The 23,040-nt window shown below is 44.2% G+C and overlaps 2 protein-coding genes across 2 annotated transcripts; one reads left to right on the top strand and one right to left on the bottom strand.

Annotated features, from left to right (window-relative positions):
• Positions 1-678: 678 nt before the first annotated feature.
• ccl44 (chemokine (C-C motif) ligand 44) lies at positions 679-5,450 on the top strand. The gene is made up of 5 exons (XM_083647139.1): positions 679-800; positions 2,064-2,193; positions 3,764-3,911; positions 4,116-4,197; positions 4,331-5,450. Exons 1-4 carry the CDS (start codon positions 737-739, stop codon positions 4,152-4,154), a joined length of 381 nt encoding a protein of 126 aa, XP_083503265.1. The 5' UTR covers positions 679-736; the 3' UTR covers positions 4,155-4,197; positions 4,331-5,450.
• An 869-nt stretch (positions 5,451-6,319) lies between these two features.
• slc1a6 (solute carrier family 1 member 6) lies at positions 6,320-21,574 on the bottom strand. The gene is made up of 12 exons (XM_083647522.1): positions 21,549-21,574; positions 21,310-21,394; positions 15,335-15,601; positions 14,802-14,939; positions 13,673-13,880; positions 12,926-12,968; positions 12,510-12,638; positions 12,180-12,364; positions 11,588-11,821; positions 10,401-10,595; positions 9,685-9,819; positions 6,320-9,136 (listed from the first exon to the last, which is right to left on the bottom strand). The coding sequence occupies exons 3-12, from the start codon at positions 15,555-15,557 to the stop codon at positions 8,938-8,940; spliced, it is 1,689 nt and encodes a 562-aa protein (XP_083503648.1). The 5' UTR covers positions 15,558-15,601; positions 21,310-21,394; positions 21,549-21,574; the 3' UTR covers positions 6,320-8,937.
• Positions 21,575-23,040: the final 1,466 nt, after the last annotated feature.

The raw sequence follows: 23,040 nt of genomic DNA, 5'->3' as shown, positions 1-23,040 counted from the left end.
CAACAGTGCTAACCACTGATCCACCGTGCCATCGTTGTTTGGGTGGGGGAGTCATAACTCTGCTCTAGTCTGATGGAGCCAGATACACCTGCTACTGTAGCTAACAGAGTTTCCATGACTGCATTATGAAGCCGTAAATCAGGGTTTATTTGAATGTTATTTCGAAATGAAATACAACTATTAGGATTGATCATGGGAATCAATAAGAAAGCTATTATGCCTGCCTGATTGATTTCACCCATTAAATCCATGTTCACTCAGGAGAGGCAGACAGGCTGAAGGAGGATTCATTCGAAGCCTGGAGATAAATGAGACATGGAAGGTGCCAACAGCATTGGGATTGGGAAGGCGTGCCTGATCTTTTGTATCCTGAGTGTAGAGCGCAGGAAGGGGAGAAGAAGAGCGATGGAATGAGACGAGAGAGATGGAGGGAAAGAGAGAGAGAGAGAGAGAGCGGTGTGAGGAGCGGGAGGAAGATAGAAAGACAGAGGGAGGGAGGGAGGGAGGGAGGGCAAAAGCAAGAATGACTGGAAGTGGATGAATAGAGGGAGTCAGGGAGGGTGGGAAAGACGAGATAGAAAGAGAGAGGTAGAGTGGAAGCGAGTGAGTGAGAGAGAGGTGGGGAGGGAGGTATAAAGAGAGAGAGAGAGAGAGAGAGGGAGGGAGTGATATAAGAGAGGCAGCCATAGAGGGAGAGGTGACAGAGTCGATCATCCTCTCCTCTGCCAGCCTCATCATGTTCGTGCTGCAGATGTTGACTGTTATTTCCCTGACTGTTCTTCTCCTGGCATCTGTGGAAGGTAGGACTCAGCCACACTTTGCTGTGTGTGTGTGTTTGTGTGTGTGTGTTTGTGTGTGTGTGTGTGTGTGTGTGTGTGTGCGTGTGTGTGCGGCTTGTATGCACCCTGCAGGTGGGCAGTGGAGCGGGGGATAGCGATGGCGAAGAAAGCACAAGGAGAGGAGAGGAGAGGAGAGGGAGAGAGCGATAGCAGAGCATGGACGGATGGATGGATGTAAACAGAGGGGCAGAACGCAGGAGGGGACAGGCGTCACTGAACAGCCAACACAAATAGACAGCAACTGCGTGACACAGCTCCGTCTCTGTGTGTGGCGATGGTGTGTCTTGTCTCTCCCGTGTTTGAAATGTGACTGTTGGACGTGTCCGAGGGACAAGACTCAACACCATCTGTGACATAACACTTTGTTTTGTTGACATCATCGCATTGGATGGAAAAGCCATGATGGCACCCCCCTCCTCCATACTCTCTCACACACTCTCTCTCTCTCCCTCGTCTCTCTGGCATGGTCGTGTGTTTTGCAGCATGGTGGGATGTGCTTCTTATTCCTCTCACATTCTTTTGTGTGCGTGTGTGTGTGCGTGCGCGCGTGTGTGTGTGTGTGTGTGTGCGTGTGTGTGTGTAACTAGGGGGGCGTGTACAGTAGTCTGCACTCTGCAGAACAGATAACATTTTGCTGTCAACAAAAGCTGCCAAAACATTCCCTTTCAGCCTGTGCTAACATCAGAAACCTGGCGTCAGTGCGATGCATTGTTGGAAACCACTCGTTTTCAGTGTATTCTCTCCATGCATAATAGCTGCAGTAACATACAGAGAATATTGATGTTGCATTGTTGTTGTCTGCTGTTTGTCGGTAACTCTTCCAGTTGACATGATGATGCTTTATTATCACCCAGGACTTTCTTGAAGGATGGTGCTTTTAATCTAAAATGGGACAACATGCTTGAAGAAAGGTTAAGTCAAATCAATGTGAACTGCAATGCAATAAGCTGATCATTAACAGTACTGTCGCTGAACATGATTAGTGGTGACTTTAACAACAGCCAATTTCAGTCTTATTCCCTCTTGCGTTGTTTTGCTGACGTCTCGTGTGTGTGCCCCCCTCTCTCTCTCTCTCACACACACACACACACACACACACACACACACACACACACACACACACACACACACATCCCTACATCCCTGATTTCTTTTCTTACATCTTTTCCTTGACTTTCTCTCCATCTCCCCCCCCCCCCCCCCCCCTCTTTCTGTTTTTCCCAGGTAAAGGGGTGCAGATGCAGCGGGACGTCCAGTGCTGCATGCTGTACTCGCACGGCAAGGTGCGCACCAAAGACGTGCTGCGGTTTGAGGTGCAGACGGAGGGGCCCGACTGCAGCATACAAGCCATCATGCAAGTATTCCAAATATCCACTCCCGGCGCTAAAGAGCGCGGAGATCCGCAGACATGGAAAATATGCCTCTGGTTAGAGGAGGGCAGAGAGGCATTGTCATCTATCCAGGTCATGTTGTTATGGCAGGCCTAGGCCTCGCCTCGCCTCGCCTCGCTGCTGGAATTGCCAGGGAAGTGAGGAAGGAAATATGTGGGAATAACAAGCCATCAGAAAATACCTTCCAAGCCAGCTGAACTCGGCTGCAGTCAGTCAGTCAGTCAGTCAGGCAGGCAGTCAATCAGGCAGGCAGTCAGTCAGTCAATCAGGCAGGCAGTCAGTCAGTCAATCAGGCAGTCAGTTAGTCAATCAGGCAGTTAGTCAGCCAGGCAGTTAGTCAATCAGGCAGTCAGTTAGTCAATCAGGCAGCCAGTCAATCAGGCAGTCAGTTAGTCAGTCAGCCAGGCAGTCAGTCAATCAGGCAGGCAGTCAGTCAATCAGGCAGTCAGTTAGTCAATCAGGCAGTCAGTTAGTCAATCAGGCAGCCAGTCAATCAGGCAGTCAGTTAGTCAGTCAGCCAGGCAGTCAGTCAATCAGGCAGGCAGGCAGTCAGTCAATCAGGCAGTCAGTTAGTCAGTCAGCCAGTCAGTTAGTCAGGCAGGCAGTCAGTCAGAACAGCAGGGTTTAGTTAAGTAAAGCATGCAGCATTGTAGCATTGTTTCCCCCCCAGAAAGTCTGAGAAATCTTTTGTTACTGGAGAATGAGGAACTTTTTTTATGCGGCCCACTTATTAAGAAGAAGAAATGGTTTGAGATACAACACTCTCTATAGTATAGAGAGATACAACACTCTATAGTATAGAGAGATAAAACACTATAGTATAGAGAGATACAACACTCTATAGTATAGAGAGATAAAACACTATAGTATAGAGAGATACAACACTCTATAGTATAGAGAGATACAACACTCTATAGTATAGAGTGTTGTATCTCTATAGTATAGAGTGTTGTATCTCAAACCATTTCTTCCTATTTGTCTGGAGGTCAACTTGACTCATTCCTTGAAAGCAGGATCTGAAATTGATGACATTTGCTTTCACTTCTCTACCAGAGAAAACATTTCACTGGCTTGCAATTGGCACCTAGTGTTTCCCAATTCAACGTAGTGTCTCTCTCTCTCTTCAATGATTGCATTTGGTTGAATTTCTCAGAGGGCTTGCTCCCCTGCTGGACATTTTTGTTGCTCTGTGCGACCATATGGATACAAAATTGGGTTTGATTTCCTTTCCCCCTTGTGTTTATAGTGGCACCTTGTCCCATAGCCCTGTGCTGTGTGTGTGTGTGTGTGTGTGTGTGTGTGTGTGTGTGTGTGTGTGTGTGTGTGTGTGTGTGTGTGTGTGTGTGTGTGTGTGTGTGTGTGTGTGTGTGTGTGTGTGTGTGTGTGTGTGTGTGTGTGCTGTGTGTGATGTGTTGTGTGTTGTTGATGTCTAGGCCCTGTGTGTGTGTGCGTGTGTATGTTTTGGGCTTGTGTTGTTGATGTCTAGTCCCTGTGCTGTGTGTGATGTGTTGTGTTTGTGTTGTTGATCTCTAGTCTCTACACTAAGAAGGCGGTGAAGTGCGCCGACCCCAGAGACCGCAAGGTGAAGAGGTTACTGAGGAAGCTCCTGCAGAGACAGAGAACCAAGGCCCACCGGACCATGTGGCTGCTTCCTCACGACAACCTGCCCGTCATGTCAGAGGTCAGAGGTCACCGTCTTTACAGTCACATGACCGTCGTGCCCTCGAGCGAGGCGCCCGAGTCAAATCAAGTCAAATGGTGCGATCTGTTGTGTGTGTCTGCTGGCATCACACAGTAATGGATGTGTGATTCTTCGAGATGGACAGATTTTTCTTGTCAATGACACTTCCAAATTGCATGATAGATTATTTTTTTTGTTCATCAGGACAAGAAAGACAACTGGGCAGTGCTCCATGTGGAATGAGGGAGTAGTACCAGCAAGGAGGGAGGAATACTCATAGTCATAGGTAAGGCTCTGTTCATGTGACTATATCCATACTGTAAGTCTGCGTAATGTCTTATCCACTTAGCTGAAATGACCCAGCGTTTTACATTCTTCCAAATGACCCAGCATTTTACATTCTTCCCGCTCTTTTCCAGGCCAAGTAAACTTTCAGCAGCTTGTCATGTAAGCACGGCGGAGCTCGCTCACTCTCCAGTCGTCTTGTGTCTCTCTATCTACCCTACCTGTCTCCCTGGGACCAGACCTGGGCAGCAACAACACATATTTAAATGGCTTCAGATATTTACACATGAAGCATGCTTGAAATATCTCCACAAACACATGGCTGGGACAGCCTCAGAAGAAGGCTATTTACTTGTAAGATCATTTAAATCGAGCATTCAATTGACAATAAGATGTTTTCAGTGATTCAAAGTGGCTCCATGTACTATTTGCCCAGGTCTGCCTAGAAGTGTCTCTTCCCACAACGAACGTTACTGCTACTAGTGGCTGATCTGTTATTGTGCCAAAACCTTAAAGTAGGCCAGCAAGGGCCTTGTTTATCGAAATGGTCAAAATCGACGTGAAAGTTGTGATTGATAAAAAAGATACATTCATGTGAAAATGAGCAGTTTTCAGTGATATTAATATTGTATATCAGCGAGGTATATGCTTTTTTGGTAACTTGTATGCCTTCAGTAATGTGTAAGGACACCGTACACCGTACAGTAAATTGGGTTTTATGGTTTTGTCACAGTGCACTGAGTGTCCAAAATATTGGGAACAACTTTCTATTTGATTTGCACGCCCTTTTGCACAATCCAGTCCTTCAACCTGTGTCCTCTCCTGCATCTATATCTCCTACTCATGATCTAGTGTGTTTAACAGGTGGAATCAATATATAATACATTCGATTTCACCTGGATTCAGCAAACCTGTGTTATTATGGACAGAGAAAGTGATCCTGATATTTTGTTCACTCTGTATATAGGCTGTTTGTACACTGAAACTCAGTATCAAACCCCAGTCAATCTTTGTAAACGAGGCCCTCGGGCATCTATCAGAGGTTTTAATATCTATTAGCAGTTGAATTTTGTCTTTTACATTGACAAGTCTGTCACTAAACTATGCCAAAGTATTTATGCTGAAAATGTCACCACCCGTCAAGGCTGTTCAAACTTAGAGGGCTCAATTGTGTCTGAAACACCGATGTATTGTAGAAGAATGCACTGTATGTTAAAAACACAGTATCTCAAATGAACTATTTTATAAATGAATCTGAAATAATGACTAAGTGCTTTGTTGTCTGTTTTTCAATCGAGGATTATTGTAAAATGTTGGATCTGGGTGCGCTTGTGTTGTGAGTGTGTCTGGATTTGTTATATGTGCATTTACATGTTCATACAATAGACTCTCCTTCTTTTTTGCCAAGGAGACAGGTTAGTGAAGGAGTCCTAAACCTTTTCAGAGCCAAAGTGAGTGTTTGGGAGTTTAGGCGAATGAAAACACATGAACAGTTCTTTTGTCCCATGGGGTCACACTAGAGACAGTTCCGGGATTCATTGTGGTTTCTGACCTGGAGATGAAGAAACGCTGGGCGGGAATAAAGCATAATGTAGGGTAGACTAGAGGCCTTGGTCTGGCTGTGTGTGTTGACCTAACCTGGGCCGTGGCTGTTTGATGTTCGGGAACAGCCACTCGGAGGTGACGGGCGGTTCTTCTGGGAAACTGCAGCACTGTTTATCGAGCACTTCAAACAGTTTGCACGCCCACTTCAACTGCAATTTGCAAAAGCTGCACAGACCGGAAAGCGATATCGTTTTCTGGGGATTTGGAGTGCATCACTGAGTGGGATCTGGGTTGCAATACTGCACACTGCAATGACTGCAATGAATGAGTTTTAGGCAATCACACAGAAGCACTGAAAGTCAATTTAGTATTCTGCTCTGTGATTGACAACTTATCCCCCTTTATGGTCCTGACATAGTAAACCTCATCTATTGGCTATTACAGACAGGTTAAAACAAATACTTATTTGCAGATCATATTTGACTATAAAGAATATATACTCCACCAGGGGTAGCCATTCTCTCCAAGACACTGGACACTCTATAGATGCACACAAACATGAGGATCACACAAAGATAATCAATTCCTGAGACATTTATTTCTCAAACTTTCCATAAACTGTCCATCAAAATAAGTAATAACATTTTATACAGTAATGACATCAAGCATCAAAACTGAAAACGAACCTCTTAACTAGCATAAACGGAGCACAGAATAAGCTTTCAATTAAAATGTTAATACTTTTTCACTTTTATGTGCGCTATACTGTCTTTTAATAAAACACTCTTAACACCAAAAAGCATAATGTAGCGACTATACATTCAGTTCCTTCAAGCAATCTCAATTGTTTTTCACAGTACCTTTTCACAGAACAAGAAAATAAATCAAAATTAGCTTGTGATGTATTGTTCAAAATATGAAATCACACATTTTGTGGATTGTATGGCTTAAAACAGCGGTTTTCAAAGTGGGAGGCGGGCCTCCCTAGGGGGGCTCCAAGCAGTTTCAGGGGAGGCTCAGTGAATGGAAATGAAAACATATTACATTCGTTATTATCAAAAGGAGATCATATAGAATAGCCTAAATGTGTGTGATTTGGTTAAAGATATAGTTCAGAGATATATAAATTTGACATGTTTTCCCACTTTCTTAGAGTCAGAAACAAAGAAATGCCTTCAGGCAGACTTTTTTCATGTACAGTATTTGGTGTAAACTGAAGTATGTCAAACAGCAATATCAGGCTAACTTGGCTCAATTGTTGAGTGTCTGGGATCAAATAACATACCGGTAATCATGATCCAATCTAGGGGGGGGGGGGTGTCGCCTTTTTGCTAGCTTTGTCTGGGGGGAGGCCCACAGTCTCAGACTTTGAAAACCCCTGTCATGGCATATTGTTGTGAACAACAGCTTTCTGATAGGATCAGAGAGATGGTTTACTGTAGAGTCTGTATGAATCAGTATCTAAAGAAAAATATCTACATGCAATATCAGGTGAAGCAGTCCTTAAAATGGAAAAAATATGACCAACTAGAAATAAAAATTAACAAAAGATGGTCATTCTCTTTGTCGATATCTCCATCTCTCAAGATAACCAATAATCAATAACACCAATGAAACCAATTTAAAAAAAAATGAGAGCAGGCATTGCTCTTCTCCCACATTAGTGTACAGTAGTTCAGCCATTGTTAAAAAGCATTGAAGAAATACAAGAAATACACAAAAATACGATATTTATAAGAAAAGCACTGATTGAAAAACCTAACAAATCACTAGAAATATATCAACCTCATAATAATTAGTAGCAAAGTCTCCCCATCCCACCATCCACCAGTGTTGAACAGTCAGGTATATTCAAAGTAATACAATGACAAAGTGCAAGCAAACTTAACTAACGTTAAGAAACATTTCAAACTGAAATACAAGATCCCAAAAACGATTCAGAGATTGAAATATTTACATTCTGCTGATATGCTCCATGTGTGTGTGTATGTGTGTGTGTGTGTGTGTGTGTGTGTGTGTGTGTGTTGCTCTGTAGAAGATCCACATAAGAGTCACATTAGAGGTAGTCAAAATGGGAATGATAAAAAATAAGTGTTTGTAAGTTTTGTCAAAGTAAAAAGTAATAGAGATCAGATCAAGTGTTAAGTCATGCAACTAAATTGGCCCAATTATGTGGATTTACTCTATTTAGACATCAGCTGTTTTTTTCTTTTCTATTCTCTTATTATGAATGTATGAATGTCTTTCTCTCCAGCAGTCAAGTCACTATATCTCGAGTGCCAAGTCCAGTCTCGAGTCCCCAGTGTTTGAGTCCGAGTCCAGATCCGAGTCACCAAAGAGTCCGAATCGGGTCCCCGTTACCAGAGTCTGAGTCCGGCATTACTGAACACGAGCATGAATCCACATGTATGTGGTACACATGTGCCTGCCCTTGCACGAAATTGAATAATGTCATGGTATTAATATAGCTATCAATATCTTATGCCAAATTATTAGTCTGAGTCTTTGTCTCCAACTTCCGAGTCCGATTGCAGGAATGCTCCAGTCCAAGTCGAGTAACAAGTCCTGAAAGTGAGTCCAGGACTCGTGACTCGAGTCCATGTCCTGGACTTGAGTACTACAACTCTGCTCTCCAGTAATACTGTGTATTCTAACACTGGTGCTGGCACGGGGTTATAAATGGCTCTGACTGTATGGATGAAAGTTTACAAAAATGTTAAAAACTTGAAAACTCAGAGGACTGTTTTAAAAATGATTTATATTGAGCTTACCTGATGTTTAATAAAGCCCCCAAAACAAAATGCCTCCACCTAACTGGTATTCCAGGCAGACACGCTCAATCGAAAACAGATTATATGGATTTCGACTTGTTCCTAACCTGTTGATGACCTTTGCCTCGTTTCCCAGAGAACTCAACTCGCTAATTGATTGTTAGATTCTAGGATTTTCTCACACATCTCTGAGAGACGGAAACTTTTCAAAAATAACATTTGACAGTTGAAGGAGAGACGTGAGTTTGGGTCTGCAAGGGCAAAAACAATAAACTTCTTTTCTTGTGGTAACGCTCCACCCCAACCCCCAGGCTGAGGTTCCCAAAAGACAGTTTAAAGCTCTAAGATGGTCCCTTGCACCGCTGTGAGACAGTTGAGGGAAAAGCAATCTTCTAAGCTAAAAGCCGTTTGATAAGCGAAGGCCTTCACATGGGCGTCTCACTGTTGCGGTGTTTGTGCGAGTCGTTCTCCTGGCAGATGAGCTGGTAGGGCTTCTCGTTCTCCTCGATGACGGAGTTGCCGACCTCGGCGTCCTGGCTCTGCAGCTCGCCGCGCGAAAGGTGCTCCACGATGCCGGCGCCCAGCGAGTCGCCCAGCACGTTGGTGGTGGTACGCAAGCGGTCCCTAGGGTGATGAGAGAGAGAGGGAGAGGGACATGCATTACAAGTATTTTAAGTAATCATCACTGTTATTATCCAGAAATATATTTGGTGAAGAATCTATTGATTTATTTTATTTTATTATTTTACTTTATTGCTATTTCATGTATGTTTTATTCTATGCTTTGGCAACGTGCACATATATGTCATGCCAATAAACCTCATTGAATGGAATTGAAACATATTGAGACAGACACAGAGACAGTGTGAGAGTGAGACAGACAGAGAGATAGAGACAGACAGACAGACAGACAGACAGACAGACAGACAGAGAGACAGACAGACAGAGAGGTCATTTCTGTACCTGTTATTAAAATCACTCAATCATTAAAATCTCAGCATTTCAATATGTAACTTGTAACGCAGGATTTCCAGTCATCTGTCAATCTGCATTATGCATCAATAACCTTTCCAGTGGGCTCTCTGAAGCTGTACTATGACATTTAGGCTGGCAGAGCCTCAGAGCGCCACGCGGGCCAATCCGCATCACACTGGCATTTAACGGACACTCACAGGAACCAATCCACGGCGATGATCAGCGTGATGTCATCCGTAGGCAGGCCCACCGAGGTCAATACGATCACCATGGTAACCAGCCCAGCCTGAGGGATGCCTGCTGCTCCGATGCTGGCAGCGGTTGCCGTGATACTGAGTGGGCGGTGGGTGGGAGGGATGGAGAGAGAGAGAGAGGTGGGAGGGAAGTGATAACGAAGTTTCTTGAATGGCCACTTGAGGCTGTATCCAAAGGGGAGTTGTTCCCTGTTCACCCCCATGTTAAAATGCCCGACTTTGTAACAGGATTAAACAAGTTTACAGCCTGCTTCAACACATAGTTTGGGCCTATATAGCTAATTTCACCTTTTATAACTGTACGGGGATGAATTTTTATAGGCAATAGAAAAGATTTGGGGAGAGATTGGTAGGTTGCCTGTCCAGTGATCGCGCAGCTTTCTGATCACCGACCAATTTGCAGGCAGAGCTGCGGCTCTGGGAAACCCCTCATCTCGCGCGAGCTGAGTAAGGACCCCAAGATGGCAACAAGCCACACTAGACTTCAGAATGGGAGTCCAAAAACCAATGGGTGACGGTAGCTAGCTATGTCCATATTATTTATGATCCATGCATACAACACATGTCCAGCCCTGGTGGGATCAGCAGGGTGATAAAGGCATATATGAGGAACTATGTGATTGTGAATCAAACTAAACTCAAACTAAAAGCAGAGTTACCTGATGGTGAGAATCTGGCCAAAGTTGAGGTCCATGTTGTTCACTTGAGCGATAAAGATGGCCGCCACAGCCTCGTAGAGGGCGGTGCCGTCCATGTTGATGGTGGCGCCCACGGGGAGGACGAAGCGCGTCACCCGCTTGTCCACGTGGTTGTTCTCCTCCAGACAGCGGAAGGTGATGGGCAGGGTGGCAGAGCTGGAACACACACATACTCATTCATTTAGGATCAATCAGACTCACTGAATGTAATGTTGGTCGTGTAGTGAAAACATTTTACATTAGATAAGATCTTTCACCTGTCTAGCGTGCGTGCGCGTGTGTGTGTGTGTGTGATCTGGGGAGAGCCGTAGACAAACACATGCTTCCTCTGATATATGTGCAGTCACCGGCCGCTTCGTTTCACCTGACAGTGAGGAGTTTCACCGGCAGAGCGTAGCGTGTGGGAGGATCACGTGATTCCCCCCCCAGTTCCCCTCCCCCATACAGGCACCCTGACCAAGCAGAGGAGTTGCTAGTGTAGCGACACAGGACACATACCCTTAATCCGTTTTCCCACGTGGAGACACGGCCAATTGTGCATATGGACGCACGACCAAGCCGGAGGTAACATGGGGGCTCGAACCTCCGGCCCCCGTGTTGGTAGGCAGGGAATCTACCACTGCACTGCACTCGTGTTGATGTTGCTGTCTCTCATGTTTGTGCACACTAGCAGTGAATGTGTGTTTCTCTGACTTCTTTGCTCTCATATAACACCTGTATCTCTCTCTGGGGCTAATTATATATGCAGTGTGCCTTACATCATCTCACTGCATCAGCTTCTTTGTCTGGAACCCTGACAGTAATTCAGAGAATAACAAGCACAACGTGTGAATTTCAATTAAATCCAGATGAATGAGTCTGTTGTAACACAATCTGAATCTTATGTGTATCTGAATCTATTAATTCTAGCCAGAACCAGCAATATCTAAATCTGTATCTGTATCTCTATGTCTACTGCTCTCTAAGTCAGAATCTATATAGTATGATACCGTATGATGGGGGTTGGGGTTCGAGAAGTGGGCTTGTGATCGTAAATGTTCAAAACTGAGGAGGTGTCTGGGAAAATGTGTGGGTGGGAAAAGCAACCGAGTATCACTCTTCCCTGCTTGCTCAGTGGAGTTTTTGCGTGGCCAGGAAACATGACCGACCTAGAGGAGGTTCCCAGGGCCGTGATGAGCGCCTGCAGCAGGCCGCCGATGAAAGTGTAGGGGTTCTTCCTGGTCACCAGGAAGTACAACAGCGGCAGCACAAAGAGGCCGTGGATGAGGAGGCCCACGATGACCGTCACCGTGTACATCCCCAGCTGGCCGCCCACCTGCGCCAGGTCCTTCATCTCCACGATCTTCCCTGCAATCAGGAACAGGATGCCCACTGGAGCGTACCTGAGAGGAGACGGGAGGGGAGACAATGGAAGGGGAAGGACGGGATAGAGGGTTATGGAGGGAGATGGACAGATAGACACACATTTCTTTGATTGTATAGTTGTATAAATGATCAAGATCATGCCGAGTCTAATTGTTATACATAATCCGAAAGTAATTGACATCACTTGCGTTTAGCTATGATCATGATTTACACTTCAACTTGCAGTGTTTAGATAAATGTCTCATCTGCATACAAAACAAACCAAAACCTGATAGAGGCCAGCTCTTCATCTGAAGGCATTTGACATTCAAATTCAAGAATTTTCCAAGCAGTCAGAGAACCTTTTAACCAGATAAGCTTAAGTAACATACTGACCAGATGATGACAGACACCAGCCTCATGATGGCTTCGTTGAGGCAGTCGAAGAAGTCCCTGAGGGCCTGGCCCTGCTGCTTCATGTTGCCGATGACCAGGCCGAAGCACATGGAGAACACCACCAAGCCCAGAGCGTTCACCCCACTGGAGGCACCTGACATCGGGATAGTCTCCTCCACCGTCTCCTGTGGCAGAGGGGAGGTAGGTAGTGTATGGACATTTCCAAATCCTGCCTGGGTATTTGACTCAAGATGTGACATTGAAATAGGAAAAGAGAATCACATACTGTATTAATGGAACCCTAATTGATCATCACCGTCCGTCACCCACCTGTATGGTGTGCAGCACCCTGCTGAGGTTCAGGCCCAGGTTGGTCTCTGTGATGTTGAGCGAGTCGGTGAGGTTCAGGGCCACAGTCACGTTCCTGGTGTGCACGATCTTCTTGTACACCGTTTTATACTGAGAAGAAAATCAAAGCATCGACACCGTCACTGTTTGGGTTTTTACATCTCCATATACACAACCAAGCAAGGAGAGGAAAATGTGATTTCACAGTGATTGTGAGATGAAAATGTGATTTCACAGTGATTGTGAGATGAAAATTGTGTTTTGACATGTACTCTGTGCTTGGGTGTTTTAAAATAAAAATTATAAAATGGTTTTCTGTTTCTAAACCTGGAAATAAAACTTTTGAAATTAAATGAAATTAACACAATAAGATTAGGAGGAAATGGTGATGGCCTCACCTGCTTGAAGCAAGCCTCCACCAGATTAGGAGGAAACATGTTCCTGGAGAGAAAAAAAAAAAAAAAAAAAAAAAAATTGAATAAAATTGAATAGAATTAAAAGATTATATATGAGTGGGAATCACAGAAGTTTCTAAGTCGTATCTTGCAGTAAATGAAATCTTACAGAATTAATTATCCCTGTGTTACTTTGTTTTGGACTGCTGGATGGGTGGGTTTTACTGCATCAGGACAATACAGATATGTCATTTTTCCATGCATGGTCCAGCCTTGCATGATATAATTATTACTGTGGCTCAGTGGTTAGCACTGTGAACACACAGAGCCTTTTAAACATGAGTTTGGCATTGCAAACCTACAGTATGCTGGCAACACAGGGTTCGAGGGGGAGAAGGGGGTCAAAGTGGCGAGATGTCACTGCTGCCCCCTGGGGGCTGGCTCGCTGTGGCCCCACACCAGAGTAGGTCCATCTCGGGCGTGCGCAGCCTGGCGCAATAAAACTGATAATGGGAAACAAAATCAGTGGGACGTGGCGCAGGCCAGGCCGGCCAAAAGCACCAATGGAAAAGAGCCAATCGTGTCAAGGTAGTGTCAAGTACGTTTGTTTAACCTTTCTGGATTTCATTGTCTTGTCTTGTATGGGAACTCCCACCCAGCTGGTACTTCAAGCAGCTCAAAACAAAGAATTCTATATAAACAATATAAGTAAGTCTAGTGAACGAGGCAGTGAAAACATCTGGATGTCACCTGATGAGGTCCAGGAAGGCGTCAGCAGCCTGGACGGGCTCTATGTTTCCTCCACTGCTCACAGGACTGTCCCTGCTGCCTCTCCCCGGCCGGATGATCATCACCATGACGATGCCAATGAACACGGCAACCAGGGTGGTCACCATGTAGTACACCACCGCACGCATCCCCATCTTACCTGACGCCTTGCTGTCCAGGGAGGAGATACCTGGGAGATACAAGGGCATTTAATTTGAGCATTCAAGTAACTTCATATTTTGTTATAAGAGTGCGTTTAATACTAAAATAATATTTTGTTATGAGTGTTTTTTAATACTCAAATAAATACTGAAAGAATCCTACATGAAACACCTTGGCTGCACTGGGCAATATTTTGTATGTCAAAATGCAGCTGTCTTTATCAGCCTGAATCGCAAAGTTGGGCTGTATCACAAATATAGAAAAGAGGCCCTGTAGATTTGCCTTATTTGCCTAAATGAAATTGTGCTATTGGGTTTGAACACTTCTCCACTCACAGGATGTGACCAACCATCGTTTCCTGTCTCGTTCTTTTGGTGCAAAAAGCAACCACAGACCAGCAGGTTGCTGAACATGAGCGTGCTGCTGTCTGCAGTTCACTGACGTCACATGACACGATCTCTCAATGTTGACATCAATACAGTATGTATTGTGAGAGCAAAATTATTACGGTATACAGTATATGTACAGTACTGTACATGTTTTATTATTCTTGTATTGCTTTGATCTGTATTCTTTTTAGTGTCTTTCTTATTCAGTCTCTGTATTTTCTTTTTTTAACCTAAATTATGGTTTTTAACGTCTCGTCTTGTGTCTTCGTTTTTACTGGGTTCAGATGGGTGCTCACTAGATATTCCTGTTGCCAATCAAGTGCCCCTCTCAGGGATGATAAAGGTCATCTTGACTCTTGACACTCTGCCATTTGGAGCCGCCAACATCAAGCACAGCTACCCAGTGCAGCTTCAGTCATACTCGTTCACCTTGGACTGGAGGAACATCTCAACTCTTTCTTCCTGTTTTATGTAGTGACCAGCAGCATCTATTAGGAGGACATTGAGAGCATTGGGTGCTTTTATTTGTTTTGTTTTGTGCTCAGTGAAAGAAAGCCAACCTGTGACCAGACTGGAGACAATGAGTGGAAGCACCAGCATCTGCAACATCCTCATGAGCAGCTCTCCAGGAAAGGCAAAGTACTTGATCTCCCTCAGGGACAGGTCGTGGGGGCGCAGGGCAAAACCCAGGATCACACCTGGAAAACACACACACACACACACACACACACACACACACACACACACACACACACACACACACACACACACACACACACACACACACACACACACACACACACACACACACACACACACACACACACACAGCATGTTGAGAAAACTCAGAGACTAGTGGATGATCATTGCTCTATCTGGCAGTTACCGATGATTGCTGAAAAAAAACACCAAAACATGGCATCGAGAAAGCGAAAATGACTATTCTAGATGAAAACATTCACTAAATGGAGAATAAAGCAGTGTAAAAAAGCTGGTTACAAAGCACAACCATCATCCTCCTCCCACCCCTCGCTGTCACCACCACCACCACCACCACCACAGTCGTCAGACCCACTGACTCAGAGCCACTGACCCAGAGCCACGGCTGCGACGGTGAACAGAACGAACAGGTTCCTCCTGAGGAACGCCTGGAGGCTGTCCCTGCTGACGGAGCTCATCCTCTCCTTCAGGCTGCTGGCCCTGCGCTCCATGGCCCTGCGGAGGCGCCTCCTCAGGTCTCCTGGCTCCGCCGCGGGGGGCTTGTCCGCGTCCTCGTCCAGGAAAAGACTGCCGCTGGTCGGGGGCTTCTCATTCATAATCAGCTCCAGCACCCGGTCGAGGAGGCAGGTCTCGTGGGAAACTATACGGAGAGGGGGGGGGGGGGGGGGGGGGGGGGGGCATATGCTAATTATGTGATTTACTTCAAAAGTGTGGTTTCAGGATGGGAAAGATGTGGTTGAGGACATCTTTCAAATGTAATTGAGTGAATAGGGAATGCCTTGAATGGAATTTAAAGGTATATTCTCATATTGAACTTTTCATTTGGGGGTGAACCATTTCCTTTCAGTAAAGTGATCTGAAACTGAAAGTAAAAATGGATGAGGAATTAAAAATCTTTGAAAGGGCATTCATTTCAAATCTTGCGGATCTTAAATATCCTTGATGACATAATCGTTTTATTCCTAGGTTTTATTCCAGGGATCCTTTCATTGTTATAAACAACTGCCAAGGCCAATGTACACTGATAAAGTGTGTTGTTTACTTGTCCTTTTTGTACTTTGTCACATGTCTAGCAAAGTGCAGAATAAAGTAGGTAAAAAAGGAAAGATGTGAATTCGAAGTTACAGTGTGCATGACCTTGAAAATGTGGCTTACAACAAGTTTATCTCTTGTACTATAATCTAAATACACAACTAAAGCTGTGTTACTTTGATTATCACCGCAGCAAATCACTACAAAAGAGTTACACACACGTTTGCACTATACTGTAGATACAAGTAGCAAAACATCAAAACAGCACAAGGAATCAGGGTTCTGAGTTTCTGAGGCATTTCTATGAGAAGATTTAAACAAATCCAAAGTTGGAGGCTGAATGTTGTGAAGTCCTAAGCAGGCAAGCATTGTAACAAGACACCAATCAAGTTTCAAGAGCTTCTGTGACAGGTGAACAGAGCCGAGCTGAGAATGCCAGTCTTACCGTGTCTTTCCTCCGTTACCACACGTGGCTGCAGCTCTCTCACTTCCTCTTATCTAAGTAGGCAACCAGCTTTCCCTCTGAATCACCTTCCGCAATCAGACCTGGGTTAAGTCCAGTGCTTAAAGCAGCCTTCCTTCCTCTGCTTATCCTCCACCATACTGTATAACCGCCATGAACTGAAACACCTTTATATTTTGACTGTTCCCCGGGGATAAACACTTACTATGCAATCCCCATAGACTTCATCTATTCCGTTTGCATCATTCTAACCTATTGATTTTCTTTTGTCCATTGTTCTGCGGCGTACATTTATCTATACATCCTACATACATTGTGAGAGCCACATTGATGAGTGGGCTGTTGGATGACCCTTGATAATCCGACCCCATTATTCAGCTCGGCTTATAATGCAGAGTGTATGCAGTGTGTATCTTTCACAAATCAATGGCTCTTTGTGCTGCTGACCTGGAGAACGGGCCTTTTTCACAGCCGCCATTTTGTGTCTAAAAGGCAGGGTAAGTTTACAGGTGCAACCAAATCATTAATTAGGACCCCAGCACTGGAACACCCAAATGGATTGGAAGTTGGAAACCCTAATTAATGTTTGGTTGCACCTGTGTTACTTCCTGCCTTTTAGACACAAAATGGCTGCTGTGAAAAAGGGCAATTGTAATGAAATGGACAAGACACCCGCAATGTTTCAGAGTGAGTCTAGGAGGACTCAGAGAGCGACAAAGGTCCCATTTCAGCATCTCTGTCTGTGCAGTGCTGGATGGATGAAGAGGTGGAAGAAGTCATAAGGTTCTCACTGTGTGAGCATTCAAATAGGCTTCCTTGAAGAGATGAAACACACAACCAGAAGATGTAACTGAGCTCCGTGCATGTTCAGCGCATGCCATCCTACCAAAGATAATGTCACAGAACTAGGGCTGCAACTAACGATTATTTTTTTCATTATCCATTAATCCGTTGATTATTTTGTCAACTAATCGATTAGTTGTCATGGTCTATAAAATGTCACAAAATGGTGAAAAAATTTCGATCACTTTTTCCCCAAAGCCCAAGATGACATCCTCAGATGTCTTCTTTTGTCCTCCTGACCAACAGTCCACAATACATGACTAAAGATTTAAGAAACCAGAAAATATTCACCTTTATGAAGCTGGAATGAGAGAATTTACATATTCCTTTCTTAAAAATTAGTCTAAATGACTAATCGATTATAAAATAGTTGGCGATTAATTTTCCGTCAATCGACTAATTAATTAATTGACTAATCGTTGCAACTCTACACAGAACCCAGTTAAGAGATGAACTTAACAGATTCAAACAGAGGAGAGTGAAAGTGGTTTCCAGGCAGGATGGAAATCTCACTTTCACCAGGCTTCACTGCTATGGATTCTGAACAAACACTCTGGAGAAATACAATGTTAGCCCATATTTTACCGGGCAAGTTGATTCAAATCAAATTATTTATAGTAGAAATCTAAGGGAGCAGTTGCAGTTGGACAGAGGGACTCCCACATACACACTCAACTGGGAACTGACAAGAAATACCATCTTCTACTGTCTATTGGCCAGTGAGCTGCTCCACTCCAGCATGTGGGCGACATTATAAAGATCTCTGTGAAGACGAGGTGGGGATGCTACACACATCCAATCACAAGCCAAACCTCATAGCTACAGCTACGTCTATTCCCAGCGCCCAGATCACTTACAGTATAGGTCCAGGGCTCAGGAATAATACCATGAGTAACCAACCAGAATCTAACAACAGAATATACTGTAGCCTGTGGCGACCGAGTAAGCATTAGACTAACAGTAACGAAATAGCCTACAGCAGAGGTTTCCAAAGTGTGGGAGGCAGGCCTCCCCAGGGGGACTCCGAAGAGTTTCAGGGGAGGCTCAGTGAATGGAAGTGAAAAAAACAAAAACATTATACATGTCTTAGATATGACATTAATTATCAAAATGAGATCACATAGAATAGCCTAAATGTGTGTGATTTGGGTAAAGAGATAGTTCAGAGATAGAGTAGTTTTGGGGAATATTACTGTTTTTCCCAGTCAGAAGCAAATAAATGCCTTCAGATAGACCTTGTTATTGTCAAACAACATCATGTCAAACAGCAATATCAGGCTATCTTGGCTCATTTGTTGAGTGTCTATCAAATAACATAATCACGATCAGGAATTAAGCGAGGGGGGCGTCCGTTTCCAAGCTTTGTCTGGGGGGAGGCCCACACTCTCAGACTTTGAAAACCCCTAGGGTACAGAACCTAAATGTGCCCTCCAGTATGGCGAGAAAGAACAGCAATAACACAACATCCAATTTTCTTTCAATACATTTTCAAATAAAGACCCCCGCACCCAAAGGAAACAGCTATAGGTTATATTGAAAAAACATAGTAGCACAAGTGGATTGATGAATAAATCACATGAAAATATGGACTTTAATTCTTGCACATCCTTTCATTTTGAACTACAGTGTGATTCACCAACCACCGAGATTCACTGTTAGTGGAAGAGCATTCCAGCTTGTTATGCAGAGGGTATTTCACACTGTGGCACAAAGCCTCTTCAAACTACCATGCTAAAATATACACAGATGCAGCCTGCTCAACTCAGGCTGTTGCATATGAATTATTTGTGCAAAACTATATTCTTCTTTCAGTCTCTTTCTGTGTATCTTCACCATCCATCACATCACCTACAAAGCTAAAAAAAAAAAAGTTGTCCAGGCAAAGCCTATCAGTCAGATTTACCATCTTCAAAAAGCAACTTTTCATAATAAACAACATAAAGTGCTCCTCCCAAACTCAAAGTAAGGTGCATGCTGCCAAAACTGCAGTGCCCTCCTGAGAGTTTCTCAATCAAAGAAAAATAGAGATTCTATTCACAAAAAATAAACCTTTAACAAAAAGCTCACAAACTTGGCAACCCTTAACCTACCGCACAGTGTTGACATACTCACCGCTCATGATTAGTCTGCTGCAAAGTGTCTTTACGGTGCAGCCCGAGAGTGAGAGAGGAGTGCACGCGTGTCCAGAGCCGAGCGGCAGAGTGACAGGTCGTCTCACTCCTCTGCTCTCATAAGCACACAGACATGAAAAAGGCCTCTCATCTCATCTCATCTGGCCTGACCTTACCACACCTCTGTCTGTGCACATGAACACACACAAACACACATGCACACACACACACACACACACACACACACACACACACACACACACACACACACACACACACACACACATGAACACACACAAACACACATGAACACACACACCCACACACACACACACCCACACACACACACACACACACACACACACACACACACACACACACACACACACACACACACACACACCTGCACACGCACGCTCATATATGCAGCGGTTTTCAAACATTTCAAGGAGTCCTAATCTGACACAAATTCGCCCACGGACCCCCATTTGATAAGATTTTGTCCCAGGGTCCCTCATCTGATAAGATTATTGCTTTGAGATGTTTTATTACAAAAAATGTATGAAACCCATGATGACCAAAATATCATACATTCTGTCATAACATTCGGTCCAGACCTTCAAATCCGCCCCTTCCACCGAGTTGGCTGCTTAAGAAGGACATGGAGTGTAAGAAGTCTGATATTAGGCTAACTTATAGATGGAATTATAATGTGGAAAAAAACTATTTTTATTTTTTTCAGATTTTTCTCCCATTTTCTCCTCACTTGTACTTAGCTAATTCCCCTGCTCCACCTCCTCTGCCGATCTGGGGAGAGTTGTAGAATAGCACATGCTTCCTCCGATACATGTGCAGTCACCAGCTGCTACTTTTCACCTGACAGTTTGGAGTTTCACCGGCAGGACGCGTGGGAGGATCACGCCCCATATTTGCCCTCCCCTCGAAACAGGCGCCCTGAGCGACCAGAGGAAGGCAGTAGTGCAGCAACCGGGACTCATACGCCACCGGCTTCCCACCCACAGACACGGCCGATTGTGTCTGTAGGAACATCTGAACAAGCTGGAAGTACTTCTGCTGGGAATTGAACCCGGGTGCTTTAACCTCTACACTACCCAGACGCCCCCAATGAAAGTCCGTCCCCTTTTTGCTAGGGACCTCCTGGAACCCCCTCAGAGACCCCTGGGGGTCCCCAGAACCACTAGACACACATGGACGCATGTCCACGTTCATGCACGCGCGTGCGCGCACACACACACACACACACACACACACACACACACACACACACACACACACACACACACACACACACACACACACACACACACACACACACACACACACACACACACTCTGCACCCACACTTCAATCTCTCTGCACAAACCTGTCACTCCCACACAACCCACTTCACAATGGAGACCCCAAACAGCCTCCCCCCCCCCTTTTTTTTACCTACCTACACCGGGTGTGGTAGCCTAACCTGTGGTAGCCTACCCCAGGCAACATTTTGATCAGATCAGACATGGGCAAATTGACCTTCCAACAGGAAGTGAAGTGACACACAGCAGAGCAATTCATTTGGGGAACAAGAAGTCAAGAAGTTGTCGTGAAATCAGTGCAGCTGTTTATTCTAACAACTCTGATGATTTAAAATGTTAATGTAGCCTATACCTCATAAAAGCAATTATTCAAATTAAAATTCACGCACATTCTTGAACAGCAGCGTCAAAACGGTTTATGATGCGTTCAGGTATCAACAGAGGAACCAGTGTAATTTCCTTAGAAATGCACGATTGATTTCTTTCAGCTACTAAAAAAATGAATGTGCAATTCCACGAAGATTTATCAGCTAGATCAAAACTGTCTCTAAAAAGCAACAAAAAGTTTAAGACACATACCCTGGCTGTAACTTTATCTTTCTTTTCTTCCCTGTTTCCCGCTGGTCAGAATGGACAGACTTCAACTGGTGGTCTCCTTCACGCTCTGCAAAACACATCAGGATTAAAACTTTCTATCTTTCAACCAGTTGTCATTGAAGATGCCACACAGAGATACTATCATGCCATCAGACGTAAGAGTTTAGCCTTGAAACTGGTCACATTATTTAGAGCTGATCACAAACGAAACGTTTCTTAACCTCTCTCTTCTCAAGACGTCTCTGCTCTCTCCTCTCCGGTCTCTCCACTCGCAACAACCAAACTAGCGTTGCCCACACAGCAGGGGCGGTTTTAGCATCAGAGCTTTGGGTGGGCTCAGCCCACCCAAAGGTCATGGACCACTGAACCCCTAGGGGGGTCCGGGGGCATGCCCCCCCGGAAGAAAATTTTGTACAGTTTCAAGTAAAAATGGATCAAACTGGCGCACTTTGAGATCAAAATGAAGAGACTAGATCTATGAAGAACTACACACATCAATATCTTCTTTACCGTTCTGTGGTTTTACAGCAATGAAAAAATAATTGTTTCCCTATATATACTATATATATTCTGCATACAGGTTACTTACTATATGGTAGAATTATGCTTGCATAAATAATACCAAAATCACTTCAGGGGAGTTTCAAGTAAAGTAACATTTTGCTTTGTAGGCAAAACAAAAGTAAAATTAAATCAAAAGGGAACTTCCTAACTTATTGGCTGGAATAATATTCCGACAAGATAATAATATACTGTAAGCACTAAAGCAGGAGTTTGCAGTCAACTAGTTGAAATTAATATGTGGCAGTATTTGTGGGGGTCAAAATCTATGTAGGGTGTACCACCACAAATAGATCAGTGTATGGGAAACACTGACTATTAAATTGTGTGACTAGAAAGACACCAATAAATCTGAGAAAATGTACTTTAATTTTGAACAACAGCACTACAACGGTGGCATTACAAATGGTATTATGAAATTATTGTGTGAAAAAACAAGAATGCCACTTTTTTCATGAACTTTAAGCAGAAAATTAAAAAATAGTTTTAAAGCAAAAATAAATAATAAATAAAGATAATTTTAACATTGGCTCAACCAGCCCATCTTACTGACCACCAGGGGTCCTGGTCCTTAATCCCTTTTTATTACTCCCATGCCACTGGTACTGTACACAAACAAGGCTGTTTAAATATCTGCCTTGCACTCCCTTAGAGCAGGGGTGTCAGACTCATATTAGGTAGAGGGCCGGATTTGTTCAACTGAGACCTCATGGGGGCCGGATTTTTTTTTAACTAAAATCAATTCGACGCATTTACCCATTTACTTCACAAAAGAAATACTGCTCTTTCCATTTCTCTTGAAACTGCCTGCATTCCGTGTCAACCTTTCTCTTTTTCGACAGCATCTTGTTCAGGGGCGGACTGGGATCATAATTCAGGCCGGGCATTAGATACCAAGCAGGCCAGGCCGATACGGGCCGACGCGCGTGCCGGCGTCAGAAAAATTTGGGCCGTTTAAAGCTCAATTTGGGCCGTTTAAAGCCAGATGTGGGCCGTTTGAAGCCCAATTTGGGTCGTTTAAAGCCCGATTTGGGCCGTTTGAAGCCCAATTTGGGCCAAGTCCAATTTTACAATGAGATTCCAGCATGGCATCATGGCGGCTTTGTTTACACCTGATGACCTACTGACATACTTCCTTGTAGTGCAGGTTAA

Source organism: Poromitra crassiceps, assembly GCF_964638095.1.
Source record: "Poromitra crassiceps genome assembly, chromosome: 12".
Taxonomy (NCBI): domain Eukaryota; kingdom Metazoa; phylum Chordata; class Actinopteri; order Beryciformes; family Melamphaidae; genus Poromitra; species Poromitra crassiceps.
This window is presented reverse-complemented; position numbering and strand designations above follow the sequence as displayed.